Source organism: Tachypleus tridentatus, chromosome 10, assembly GCF_004210375.1.
Source record: "Tachypleus tridentatus isolate NWPU-2018 chromosome 10, ASM421037v1, whole genome shotgun sequence".
In the NCBI taxonomy this organism is placed as follows: Eukaryota; Metazoa; Arthropoda; class Merostomata; order Xiphosura; family Limulidae; genus Tachypleus; species Tachypleus tridentatus.
In genome coordinates this window covers 80355258-80369584 of record NC_134834.1, presented here as the reverse complement: position 1 = coordinate 80369584, position 14327 = coordinate 80355258, and the positions used below count along the sequence as shown (strand labels likewise).

At 31.2% G+C, this 14327-nt stretch overlaps 1 protein-coding gene across 1 annotated transcript in view; it reads left to right on the top strand.

Moving 5' to 3' along the window:
• LOC143229680 (UPF0415 protein C7orf25 homolog) overlaps positions 1 to 14070 on the top strand; it is a 32842-nt gene extending 18772 nt beyond the window's left edge. Inside the window, exons 4-6 of the mRNA XM_076462368.1 lie at positions 1800 to 1984; positions 5623 to 5703; positions 11980 to 14070. Coding sequence (XP_076318483.1) covers positions 1800 to 1984; positions 5623 to 5703; positions 11980 to 12072 — 359 coding nt within the window. The 3' untranslated portion in view covers positions 12073 to 14070. The remainder of the gene's footprint in view (positions 1 to 1799; positions 1985 to 5622; positions 5704 to 11979) is intronic.
• The last annotated feature ends 257 nt before the right edge of the window (positions 14071 to 14327 follow it).

Genomic DNA, 14327 nt, shown 5'->3' with positions numbered 1-14327 from the left:
AACTTTGTTCTGTTTTATCTCACTTGGAATAGTTTTATTTCTAATTTTGTAGAGAAAGTAAAAGGAAGAAGCAACTCCCCCCTCCATTTAGATTTTTACTGTTGAATTGATCAGATAGCATATAATTGTTATTCATTTAGACTTGGACTAATTCTTTCACACTTTAGATGATCTAATTAATAACTAAACTTTTAATAGCCCAAAGAACCTGAGAAAGGAAATTCTCTGTCAAATATTTTTTTTATGCTAACAATCAGTAGCATTAAGAACAATGTGATTGAAGGTTATTTAGGCTATACACATCGTCTTTCCATCAAACTATACAACAAATGTATAATTTAATTAAACTATTTTTACACACAGTATCATTGGGCAAAATCATTTCATAAGCTTGCAGTCATTAGAGAAATACTTCTGCAAAGAATATCTGTATTTAGACCTCCAAAGCATTTAATATGACATAGGAATGATGTGGTCAATCTGTATATTTATGTGACTAAAATAATGAATAGAATAGTGTTGTCTGTTGTGCTGAAATAAATATAATGAAATCTTGATGCAAGAAGTGATTGAGGCTTATCAGATATGATGCCACAAACAAAATCTGATACAATTTTTTTACATTTAGAGTATTCAAGATTCATACAGTTAAAAAAGAAAAAAGTATGGTATATACAACAATTTCTTAACAGAACAGTTTTAAAAAATAAAAGTTTTCTCCCACAGGAAGAATAGGACTGTCAAAGTGTTTGGTTATTTTTTTATTGATATAATTCTTCAATGTAGTACTGAAATACTTGTAAACATAATTATTAATAAAGAGTATCACTTTTAACATATAGAAACATTACAGTTTACGTTAGTAAAATTTATGGAAACTTTGATCTCTGTACTTTGAAACAATTTTGATATAGTGAGTTGCATATTACCAAAGAGCACAGTCTAAACACTTCACCCATCCAGTACTTCCAAGAAAAACAAATGCTTCTTTTTACAAATTATTAACTTTTGTACAGTGAGGAATGATTACTGTGATTAATGTTTCTAGGGGGTGTGTACAGCTGCCTACCCCCTAATTAAATAATGTTAATTAATTTTTAAATTTTTCTTTGTTTCCAAACTAACAGTACTGCTTTGATTGAAGGGATGCTATTCTTCAGACTTTTCAGTGTTAATCATTTTTATATTTGATTGTAGACAATAACCATTTATAAGATAGTTCATGACCTTTTAATGTTAAGTATCAAATATTTCTAGAATTTTATAACACATTACAAATTTAAAAGGCTTTAAAATTATAGTCCAAGTCCATTGAAAACAAACAACAAAAGGTTGAGATAAATATTGGAAAATACAGGTTTCCAAACAATGTTCTGAGGTACTTCGCTAGTAGCAGTTTGCCAATTGTAAAAGTGGCCATATGTCATTGCCTTTGGCTTTCCATGGCAAAACAAATTTTCAGCGAACTTATTTCTTCCATTTAAAAAGAATTGGACGTTCTTCATGTAACATTATTTATGTTGCATCTTATCATAGGCTCAATGGAAGCTCAGGTACACATTTGTACAATGTAATTGGAATTCCTTCATGTAACATTGTGTGTTGCATCTTATCATAGGCTCAATGGAAGCTCAGGTACACATTTGTACAATGTACTTCTTGAGTGTTTTCATTAAAAATGGAAGGTTTTCGTACAACCACCAAACATTAATAAGTTGGTCAGACAAGATTTTGTAAAAACAACAGGTCAGATTAATTAATTTTTAATGTATTTATTCTTCCAATTTCTGTGATTACAGGAAGAAAATTAGTTTGTTGTAAAACTGCCCTGGAGGACTTTCAGCAAATTGTCAGTACAGTTGGAGGAGAAAATGAAAAGAAAAGAGCAACAGCACTCATCAAACAATTACATGTTGTACCAGACCAACCGTCTGACAAAAGTCTCTCACTGTTTGGTACTGGACGTATGCGTCAGCGATCGCGAGTAAGTATTAATATTTATGTATACATACATTTCTGGCAGAAAATAGTTGTTTAAAAATGTGTTTTATTTGTAACTTTAAAAAGAGTTTCAAGCACCAATAAAAAGCTGGTATGCAGTCTGCATTTTTATCATACGTCTGGTCAGGAAATGATAAATAGAATATATTCGGGTAGATACACATACTTTCCTATATTACTGTATCAGATTTAGTTATCCACATTCCATATACTATCAAGTAGAACCCAATAGTAATAGTTAAATGTCTCACATGCTCTTTCCAATACTAAGAACTTTTTGCATTACAGACATTACCTTGTATACCTTATGTATTGTGTAATGGTTATTAGTGTTGGCCAAGTTTTATTGGTAAACAGAAAAGTGGAAGGTCTGTTCAAGTTGTCAACTTGAAAACCCACTGACTGTTTATATAAGTGATGTTCAGTTGTAAGTGTAACTTCACAAACAAACTATATACAACATAACTTACACTTGCTTGCTAATTTCATACCTAATTATTTTCCAAAATGCCATCTCAATGCTTCTTAGCTCTGAACTAACTGTCTGACAGTAACGTGAAAACAGACCATGAAATAAGAGGTATTTCATTGTAATTTGCACTAGAAAATAAATACATAGCAGCCATTATAACTTGATGTTACATTTTATATATTATTTCCAGAGTCAGATGGTGCTCACTGATATACTTAACTAAATTAAATGAAACATATATATCACTACATGTAGTTATCTATATTTAGCTAAAATAAAAAATCATGCAATTTGATTTTAAATAATAGAAATATTTTTGTTTTGAGATGTTCATTAAAGTAGCTCCATTTTATATATCCAGCTGACAGCTACTTCAAGTTCTGTGTAAGAAAGTAGTTCCTAAATATATGCTGTAAGATTATACAGTGGTGGGAAAATATATTCTCCTTACAAAAAGTACAATATAAACAGCTGTACATTTTCTATGCAAAGATGGCTTTTGCTATTCAAAGTGGAACTTATTTAGCAGTGGTTTATATTCAGTTTTAAAAGATATTTCTGGTATTGACAACCTGACTAAATAATGCACTGATTGGTAATTAATTGACTCATTAACTTACTTTAACTTAACTTATAATGTGGCTCAAATTGTTTTTTAAACATTGTGGCCATGCTTGCTTTATATTAAACTCCTTCCAGCTAAATAGAAATTATTGTTTTTAAAATGTCTAAAGTAATGCAATAAGGGAATTTTTATAACTTATGTTTTAGAACAACTTAAAAATTGTACTTGACACATTAGAAAAAACATCATAAATTTTGTGTATGGAAAAATGTTATTAGTGAAAAACAAAACTTTCATTTTATCATACTAAACAAACTACTGAAAAATTATTTCTGAGAGATGCTTTTTTTTTCAAAATATGTGAATGTTAACTTAGCTAGGTGTTATTAAGAGGGCAAGCATGACTTTGTAATTAGCATTCTGAGATTATGAGTCTGAAGGTTTTTGGTTTGCTTCTATTTTTAGGTAAAAACATTCCATGCTTTGAAGCCATATATATATATATTATTAGTAATGACCAAACATCACTTTTTGGTTAGATAAGAGTAGCTGATGAGGTTGATAGTGGATGCTTTTGACGAGCTGCCTTTTTGTTGCCTGTCATTTAAAACTTAGGATGGCTGTGCACAGGTAGCTTTTTATGTAAGTTTGTGCAAAATTCTAAAACCAATGAGTTACCACCTATGCTGTTATTTTTATCATTACTACAGCATAGTTATTTTATGATGATTGATGAAGATTCTTTTGTAGTAAAAATCACTTTTTCTTTACATTTTGAACATGTCTGTTTGAATCTTCATGACATCATTCCTGCTGTCTAAATTTACACAAGATAATTAAGTTACTATAGTCATAAGTATTGGTTCTTGTGTAGAGTAAATTGGTATTAAGAAGTAAACTGCTCAAAACAAATAGATCATATTTCTAAATACTTCAAGGCAAAATATTGTTATCAGGAGTGCAATTGCTGTTCTTAGTTCATTATCATAAAAATCAAAACAAACCAAACCCCAACACAACAGTCATTATTTCTAACTTCAGTGGTAGGAAACTGGCTTTGAGATTGTATCATTGTGATCAAAACAGAATGCTATGTCTGTGTACAAATGGTTAGAACCAGGTTTCTGAAGGCTAGATTGTGTGCCAGATGTCCAGAAGATGCACTTCTATTGTAGCAAGGCACAAAGCAGCTTGTTGCAAACATATATATTAAAGTGTAACCATTGAATCTGTGATATGTAGAGCCATATTGTTTTTACAAATGAGTCAAACTTCATCCTACAGGAACAAAATAAACCTCTGATGTATATTGTTTGGACAGAATCTGGAATTTAATCCACTCTATTTTCAGTATGTAGTAAAGGTTGGAAGTATGGTGTAAATGGGAAGAAAAACATTGCTAAACTTGCTAACCACTATCCTGGTAAATTTTACAATTATCAAATGTAATACACGATTGATAAAACATCCTTCGTCCAATTTTGCAACCAATCCTGATGCAGTTGGGTTTTATTTAAAATAAATAGGTGGAAATTTTAGTTCTTTGAAAATTGATCAAACAGAATGGATTTTCTGCATATTTTATTTAAATCACATAAAACAGATACTGCATGCATTTTGGAGAAGCATCACTGTTAAAAAGTGACCCAAGACACTAAAGATGTCTTGTAATTGACCATTTCAATAACTTGAGACTTTATCAGTGCTGCTGTGAAGCATATACTGTAAACATCAGGCTTTCTGATCTGGGATCTGTAAATGTATAGAACAAAAAAAATGCCAAATGTTCAGTAACAAACATAGGTTAAATGACTAGTTACTGACATTTTAGATCTTATGGCTAGCCATCAGTTAGCTGAAAAGCATGAAAAATAAGTTGAGTGATCACTGTTATTCTATGACAGTGTTTTATATAACATTTCAAACTTCAGTGATCCCATACCTGCTTAGAACATTGTGTATCATATTTATTAAAATGAGTGAGAATAAATAGTTTATTTAATAAAAATTGTAAAGCCATCTAATACTTGGATTTTAATGTTATAGTTTAAAGTTGTACTTGATAAAAAAAAAAAAAAAAAATTAAGGAACCTTTATTACATCTTTGGCTTGGTTATCATACTGTAAACAACCTTTTTTTACCAAATTAAAAAACGTGATGAATTCTCTCAGTGAACTTATTCAAAATGAAATGCGTATTTCTTAAATTATATGTAATTGTTTATTATTATGAAGCACAGTTGTTTTTCACTAAATTTAATAACATGCTAATGTCTGAGTGAGAATACTTCAAAATGATGCATTAGCTTTAGAATAATAATCACAAATAATGTTTCCTGTTAAACTTGTGAAGGTTGTTTTTTATTGATATTGATTAGAATGAATAGTTTGAACCTTCATTTTAAGCTAAATGTTAGAAATCATTGGAAAATTGACAAGTTTGCTCAAATTTAATTTTAGATAAGATACACTTGTTTGATCTTTTCAAATTTGCTGCTTCAAATTTATTGCCTTATTGCACAAACAGAAAATCTTCATGTTAGAGAATTTTAGAAAGGCCTATAATCCATTTTGTTTTAATAAGGTAATCTTTGGAACTGGTGATAGTATACAAGCTGTGACAGTGACAGCCAATCAAGGATTTGTTCGTGCAGCTGAAGCTCAGGTCAGTATTTTGTTACATAATTAAAATGTTAGTTTATTATGAACACTTAGTTTATTATGAAAGTAAAGGATTATATCCTGGTGAAAATGTATAGTTTTTATTTATATCAAGATTACACATATTGTGTACTTGTATGTTTTATTTTTATAAACAGCTACTTATGTTACACACAGGTCATAAATTGTTCTAGGAAACCCCACACAGCTTTAGCACAGCATGAAAAACTCAAATAAAATGTTTTAAAAATGTCATTTGATAGTAGCCTATTTTTCCAAGAGTTTACACAGAACTTTCTTCACATTTATTAGAATACAGAAATAGTAACACCATGTTTCTGTTCATTCTGAACTTACTTGATTTCTGTTGGAATCCAATGATTGTATTAGTTGAGGAAGGTGACTGGAGCTGGTGTCATGTTCATTGAAACAATATTGGATAGTAAGAGTGTTGTGGTTTGTTTCATCTTCTAAATGGGCTTGGTTTGTGAGAGCTGAAACCTAGCATCATGAAGTGGTCTTATAAAGACCAGAACTTCTTCTACATTGAGATATTTTCCCTATTATAGCTCTTGTACAAATAGTAGCCGTGATCTCATGGTTTTCTTTGTACTTAGCCTGCCATCAGTACTGATAGCAGATGTAAGAATTACTCTTCACACTACCTCACATCCATTTCTAGTCTCTTATTTTAATAATTTATGCTCTAAAAACCACTAAATACATGTCTTCCTAGTAGCATTTAAGATTAGCAGTATTTTTACTGGTTTTTAATTGCTATATATTTGTTATAAAGAATTTTGCATGTTACTGTTCAACTTAGTTGAATCTTGATCAGTTTTAACACTCACTACAGGCTTTGTCAAATTGCCTGAGTTTATAACCCCAACTTGACCTTTATATCTTCTGATATGTTTTATGTATCTTCAAAATTTTGCATGCTTTCAGTAAGCATTAACTAAATATAGTAGAGTGACATACAAAATGAAATGTGGAGTGTAATATCCCATTAGATTACAAAATAAATTAAGCTCCTTATTGAAAACCAAAATATAATAACCAAATACACTAATAAAAAAAGATGGCAGTCTTTATAAAAGATATGTATTCAAAAGTGGCTACTAGGACTATTATCAAGTACTAAGTGCATGCTAAAAGAATAAAATGTTTAATAAAAGTTGCATGTGGTGAAGCATACACATGTGCTTTGATTTTAACCACCAGTGTAATCAAATGTATAAAGTGTTTGAAAAAAAAAGTCTGTGTGAAAATCAATACAAGAAACAAAAATGGAAATACAGATTAAATAATAACTTAATATAATAAAATGACATGATGACAGAGCTACTTATTGACAATTCCTCAGTCTGTGTTGGGCTTTAGTTAGTAAGGATTGGCAGCCTGGGTTGTACTGCAAGTGGATGTTGGTAGTTTGAGAATGATAAAAGCAGGTAGTACATTTCTAGCTAACGTTGATCCAGTGACAGTTATGGTTTTGGGGGAGCCATAAAGTCTGAGGTAAGGCCATTAGAAATTTAATGTCAAGTCCATATTTTTAAAGGATCCTACCAGAAAAAAAGCTTTCTTTCTCAGGCACCAATTCAGCTGCAGTCAGCCAATGTATTTTCAGAGTTCTCAGTACTTTAGGGTGCTTCTGCCATAAATAGACAGTATATCTCCTTCCATTTGGTGACACTTGTCCTCATGCAACTAAAACTCTAGGAAGAAAATCTTTAACCTTGCATGCCCAAATGGTTAGGGGAGCTTGATTCATAGCACTATGTAACAAAATTTTTACTTGTTGCTGGGCAGAAAGTGTTATTTCTCAATTGATTATGCCTAAAGTAAGTGGGGAAAAAAAACTATTTTTCTCATAACTTTGCTTTTGTGACCTGGGTAATGAAATTTTCAAATTTACCCGTTTTTCAGAACATTTCAGGTAGATTCAGTGCTGAGTAGCTGATGGAGAATTTTCTTGAACTTACAAGAACTTTCTAAAATGTTGTAGAACTTATGAGAATTTTCTATAACTTTCCATAATAAGATAAACACACAGCTCACCACTCACTACTTCAATTTAGTTCTAGCTGCCTAAGTGAATACATAGACCTATCTGATTTTATCAGAGGTGGCATCAAGAAGCTGCAAACATTCTCCAGACACATTCTGCTATGCATGTGGTCAATTTATCAAGACGAGAAAAAAAGTATTCTATGACAGCATCTGCTGAAATGTGTGAAGCCTACAAGGCATATTTTGGCATGCCTATCGGGATCAAGACAAACCCTGGGCACCTCATTTTTACTTGCAAGCACTGCATAGAAACTTTAGAAGGTAAGACAGACAATCTTTGCTTTTTTGAATAGTAAGATTTTATATCATATGAATTTTAGACCTTTTAAAATTTGGTGCACCTTAAAGAGGAATACAACATTGTCAAGACCTTGCTAGAAGCTTTGACATATGATTAGTATGGCTGGGATGTTATAGGAGACTTCAAAATGGTGGCATTCCTGATGTGTCTCAAAGGAGGCTTTACTAAGTGCACTACAACAAGAAGCACTAGCCACAATTGACAGAGTTCTCTCTGGGGAGGCACGGTGTCAAGGGTGAGCCACTAGTTGGACCTCCAGAAGGTGTTGTTCCCACCATTGCACATAAAATTCTTATGAAACAATTTGTCACAGTTCTTGATATGGAGTCTGCAGCCTTCAAGTACCTTTGAGACTTCTTCCCTAATCTGTCTGAGCAAAAGTCAAAATGAAGAAGATCCTGGAGTGCACAGAATTTCCCAAGAAGCTTAGTAGGAAGGGGGAAAAAAAAAGCTTGGGGTAGCTTTGTCTCAGTGATTTGGGACTTCTTGGGGAATTACAAGGGTGAAAATTATGTGGAACTGGTTAAGGCTCTGGTGAAGAACTACTGCGAAATGGGCTACAGGATGTCCGTGAAAGTCCATATCCTTAATGCTAATCTTGATAAGTTCAAAGAGAACATGGAAGCCTACTTAGAGGAGTAAGGCAAGCTCTTCCACCAAGATATACTGGACTGTGAATGCTGCTACCAAGGAGCATATAACGAAAACATGATGGGAGACTGTATTTGGGGGCTGATGTGTGAAAGTAATTTTCATTACAGTCGTAAATCTCAAAACTACTCACTTCTAAACATTTTTGTTTATTTTTGTATAACTTTAGTATAAATACATGTAAATCTTGATTCATATGTTGTTTTATTCAGACCTTATGCAAATTAAAATGTGCAAATTTACCTGTTTTTACATAGAAAATAGGTTAATTTCTAAATTTCATTGTCCAGGTCACAAAAGCAAAGTTTGAAAGGAATAATGGCCATTTTCTGTACTTTTACAACATAAGCAATTAAGAAATAACACATACTATCCAGGAACAAAATTTGTGTTACATAGTGTAATCTGAGGGCTGTGGGTTCAAATCCCCTTCACACAAAGCATGCTTGCCTTTTCAGCTGTGGGACATTATAATGTAATGGTCAATCCCATTATTCATTGGTAAGAGTTGGCAGTGGGTAGTGATGACTAGCTCCCTTCTCTTTAGTCTTACACCCCTAAATTAGGGATAGCTCGAGCAGATAGCCCTCGTGTAACTTTATGCAAAATTCAGAAAGGAACGAACCAACAAGATCTGTAAAGAAAACCATTCTATCATTCTATCTTCATGACTTTCAGAATGTAAACCAGAAATGTAGACTTGAATGTAGAGATGCTTGGCCACAAATACTTACCATTTGTTATCTTGGTCAAATTACCTTACTACAGGCTTGTGTGTTCATATATATTGTTTTGAAAACAGTCTGCCTCTTTCTTCTATGAACATATTCATATTAATGAACAAAGTTGTTGGGAGACAGTAGAAGGGCCTGTCAAGCCAGAGCCAAGCTGCAGGCATGTGAAACAATTTTGTTATGAAATAACGTGTTGAATAAACATTAAAGGTGTGTCCTTTGTATTCTTAAATTTCAATTTGTAATATTAATCAGGAAGTTCCATTTTTTTTCATATTCAATCAGTTTCAAGTTGATAGATGTGTCAGTGTTTTCGTTAACACTTCATTTTGCCTGTTACATTAGTCAGCCCTTCTGGCTATAAATGATAAACATGCTGCAGAAATTGAAAGATGTATTGATGACCTTACAAAATGGTATCAGGTGAAGCTAAATAACAACAGTATTTTCATTTTAAATTAATTTATATATCACCACTGGAGCATGAAGTGGATGACAAAGAAGGAAAAGGTCTCCTAGCAGAACAGCAATAAGTCTTCAAATTTGAAACACTAAAATCAGGGGTTTGAATACCCTCAGTTGACACAGTAGATTGCTTGATGCAGTTTTGCCATAACAAAACACCTTAATATACTGATGATAAATATTTATTTTCAGTAAATTATGACTTACTTTTTGGTTTTAAAATATGACAAGAGTAACAATAATATTAAATGAGGTTTTGAGTCATTAGAATATTTTATCACCTGTTGTATTCTTTAAATCTAATAATGTTTACCTGATGTCTTGTCATAGAAGAAACTTTCTGTAGCTTTCTAATACATAGTTTAACATAATAAAACATTTCCAGGAATAAAAACATCTAAAGAAACTGAAAAAAAGAAAGCCCAGTTCTGGGGTTTGTTTGTAAATCTTCTAAACTTACATTCAATTCTTAGTGCTTCAGAATTTAATAATAATATCAACAGTTTCTTGATAAAATATGAAATTTGAGTTTTTGAGTTTCTCATAAATATAAAACTATCTTTGTGTATATTTTAATAAATGTTATTTTTGTTTTTTTTTTTTTTGAAAATTTTAGTAAAATCCCTACAAACATCCAGGTGTCTAAATTAGATATTAAGGGTTTAACGTGGTAGACTTCTGGAACACTCATAAAGTTGTCAAATACTAAAATATTAAGTTCCTAACTTTAGCTTCCTTAATAGTTATGTTTGTACTTCTTTGGGTTTATTCCACCTTTTATATTTATCAATTTTATTCTATACCTTAAAACACCTATTTTGATATAACAGTATTTATACAAGATTGAAAAAAGTATTGGATTTCAGAAAAGTTCTTGAATTTTAAAAAAAATTTATTGTAAAGTCTGCAAATATGGGAGTGTTTTCTTATTTCATCTATATATATTTTCGTTATTGACATAAAATAAATAAAACTTAAATTCAGTAAATTTGAAGAAGCAAACTAGAATTATTTTTTAATCAGCACTTGGTGCTTGAGACTTTAGTGACAGCATCAGGAGTTCTGAATGATAACTTACAAATAGTGGTCCCTTTCTCACATGCTACTTTAAATGCTTGAGTTGTTTGCCAGAATCAGACATGGGTCAAGGCCTGTGAAAGAGATGGGCACCGAGCCACTTGTTGCTACTGTAACAAGACAACTAACCTTTCCACAGTGGGCAAGTATCTAGAAGTGGCATGCAAAAAGGAATGCTTTGTCCTCGGATTACCCATCCTCATGGAAATTTATAAGGAACACACACACAATGTGCATGCAAACAGTTTCTGTCACTACCATGGACAGAGTATAAAGTGTCTGTTTACACTAGTAAAAAAAAACTTCCTAATAAAAAAAAAATAATTACAAAACATGTATGTGGACTCTGAATCTGAAAATGTTTCAAGTAATTAAGTAATGTACAGGTTTTAAAATTACTCTGTGATCATAGTTAACACAGCCTTTCATGATGCAAATAATTAATCACAGATATACAAAGTATAGTTTTATTTTGCAATTTTTAATGCTTTGTAACATTGTTTTCAAAATAATCCACATTTTTAAACATTAGAAGCAAAAATGTTTTATTGTTATAGTAGGCAACAAAATTGGTAATTTGTAGGGGCAAGGTAAGGTTCTATATTCATGTTATTGTTAACAATGAAGACAAGTCATGTACAGAAGACTGCAGTAAGCTAATAGTGTAAGTGCACATAAGGAATACTTAATCATCTTTCGAATCAAAGATTGAAACAGTGGTTCTCAGAGGTATTTGTGTATTTACAAATTTTATATGAAAAATTTTGTGAAATATTCGTCTGTGTGACCTGTACACACAAGTGTTATGTACACAGAAAGTACATAGATTTATGTTGTTGATATATTACCAGCAATCTTAGTATGGGGTTACTATTAGAAGGCTTAACTAATAGTGTATTATAAACCATTCACATGTTTGTGAAGTAATGTTTTTAATTGTGAAGTAGTACTTTATTTCATTTTTGTACTGTTATTACAGGGTGTTAACTTTGTAGTTTTTTGCCATGAGTCAAGAGCTCTGACAGAAGTCAAGGAATCCACAGCACATTGTATTCTGCAGGAAGTGACATAAAACCCAGTAAAAAATGTTTACTTGTTAAGTGCTTTGCTTTACTGCATTTTATGAGTGTGTGAATTTTTTTTCTCTAAAGATTAATAAAACGTTAATTGTATTAGTGCATTCAATGTTTCTTAAATATTCTGACTATGTAATGAAAATAGTTGTTTTCTTTTGATATTATTTTTACATCAAGAAAATGTTTTATTTTTTCTCTTTCTTACCCAAAACTGGGCATCTTATTTGTTTGGAAACTTGTTATCTTAAGACATTGATGTAATTTAAGCATCAATTATGTAATATCTGTATCTGAGTACAGTACATTTTCTGTTCTTGCTGATGATCAGTAACTGTCTGTAAGACTTGCTATTGGTAGATGTAGGTGGTCATGCTGGAGATTAAAGTGATGCAGTTATGTTATATGTATATTAGGTTAAATATATTTAAGATAATATATTTTATGATTTGGAGTATAATTGGCTATTCAAGATTATCTGACATGTCTGTTTACCTACATAAATGTGTTTTTCTTATTAATACAGTTAAAGTTGCCAATAATTCTAATATAATTTCTGTAAGCAAACAGTTATTTTTAAATATGAAAAAATTAATTACAGTTCAGACTTTGACTGTGAAGATGTGGTTTGAGAACACTTGTAAAAGTCAAAGGTCATTCAGATTTAAAAGATATGAGCTAAAAAGATGAGTTAATTTTTATCCTTTTTTAAGTACGTGTGGTTTCCAAGATACGGCAACTATTAATGTTTTTGCATAACTAAATATATTTATCTACATTCATAACATAGCTTGTCTGTATCCCTTTCTTTTCATTGCATTGATCTTAGAAAGTGTAAGTAAGCAGGCATCTATTAACCTAAGCTTTTGTTCAATATTTCAAACTCTCGCCTAGTCCATTATTATGTCATAAAGATGTTTGTCTTTAACTGCAAAGATACATAATTAGTGTTACCACAGACCCAATCATTTAGTACTATTTTCCTAAAAAGTTTCATAAATTTTAAAAGTATCAGAATTATAAAAGAAAGAGGCACCACTCCCCTTAAAGAAAGAGGCACCACTCCCCTTAAAGAAAGAGGCACCTCTCCCCTTATTCCGTATTTGACTTTTTTTCTGTTTTCAGATAGTATTAACTTTACAAATTGACAAACTTCCAGAATATTTTTATTTAAAATAAGTAATTTTCTTCATTACATGCATTATATATTTCAATAATGCTTTTAAATAATAAATATTACATATTGTACAGTGTAAAATATTGAACACACATTTTGCTACAATAAGCTCACCTTTTAGACTGGTTTTGATCACTTTTGGATTTTTACCTTTATTGATTTATTAGAATAAGTTACAAGATGCAAATTATTTTAGTACTGATCTACAGCAAGTAATATATTATCTCACCTATGAATGTGTTTTTCTTTAAATATACATTCTGAAATAACAAAAATATTTTCATTAACTGCCATACGATGGAGCTATGTGATTAGGGTCAAGATATATTTAATTGATAACCCATGACTGACCTCTGAACCACCTGATGAGGACTTGTCTTTGGTGAGGATGACCCCCAAAAAAAACAACAACAACAAACTTCCATTGTTATTTAGTTTAACTTGAACTATGATCAACAACAGATGTAATTATGCAATAAACTGTTAGTGATAAACATTACAAGAGATTTTAAAATGTCAATACACCATTTAAAAACAACCGCAGTTTGGAAAATAGCTTTATCAAATTTGGAATATACTACTAATTTTTCAATTATTGGAAGAAATTAAGTTGTTTGCTTTTCTTCACCTGTCTATTGTCTGTGTAAACTAGTCTATTAAAGCACAAGTTAAACCTAAACTAACATGATTCACAGCATAATTTTTACCAACAGGTCTTGGTGACATGTTATACGGTAATAAAAATACAACTGCCTGCTCCTGTTATTGATAATTGGTTAGTTTCACGTATTTTTGCCAGAATAAAGTTATTTATAAAAGAGGTAGTTGCATGTTTCGTTGTTTAACACTGAAGGAATGATAATCTTCAAACTACCGCATGCAGATAAGAAAACATGAGAGTGGGAACAGAGATAATACCTAAAAATATCTGATAAATTAACCTGTTGACTGCCAAGTATTTCAGCTGCTACGGCAACTCCAAACCAAGTTCAAAATACAACTCTAATGCTTCATTTTGTAACCTTTTTCGTGACGCCATTTTGGATATAAAGTGAAACAATATGTAAGTAGATCAAA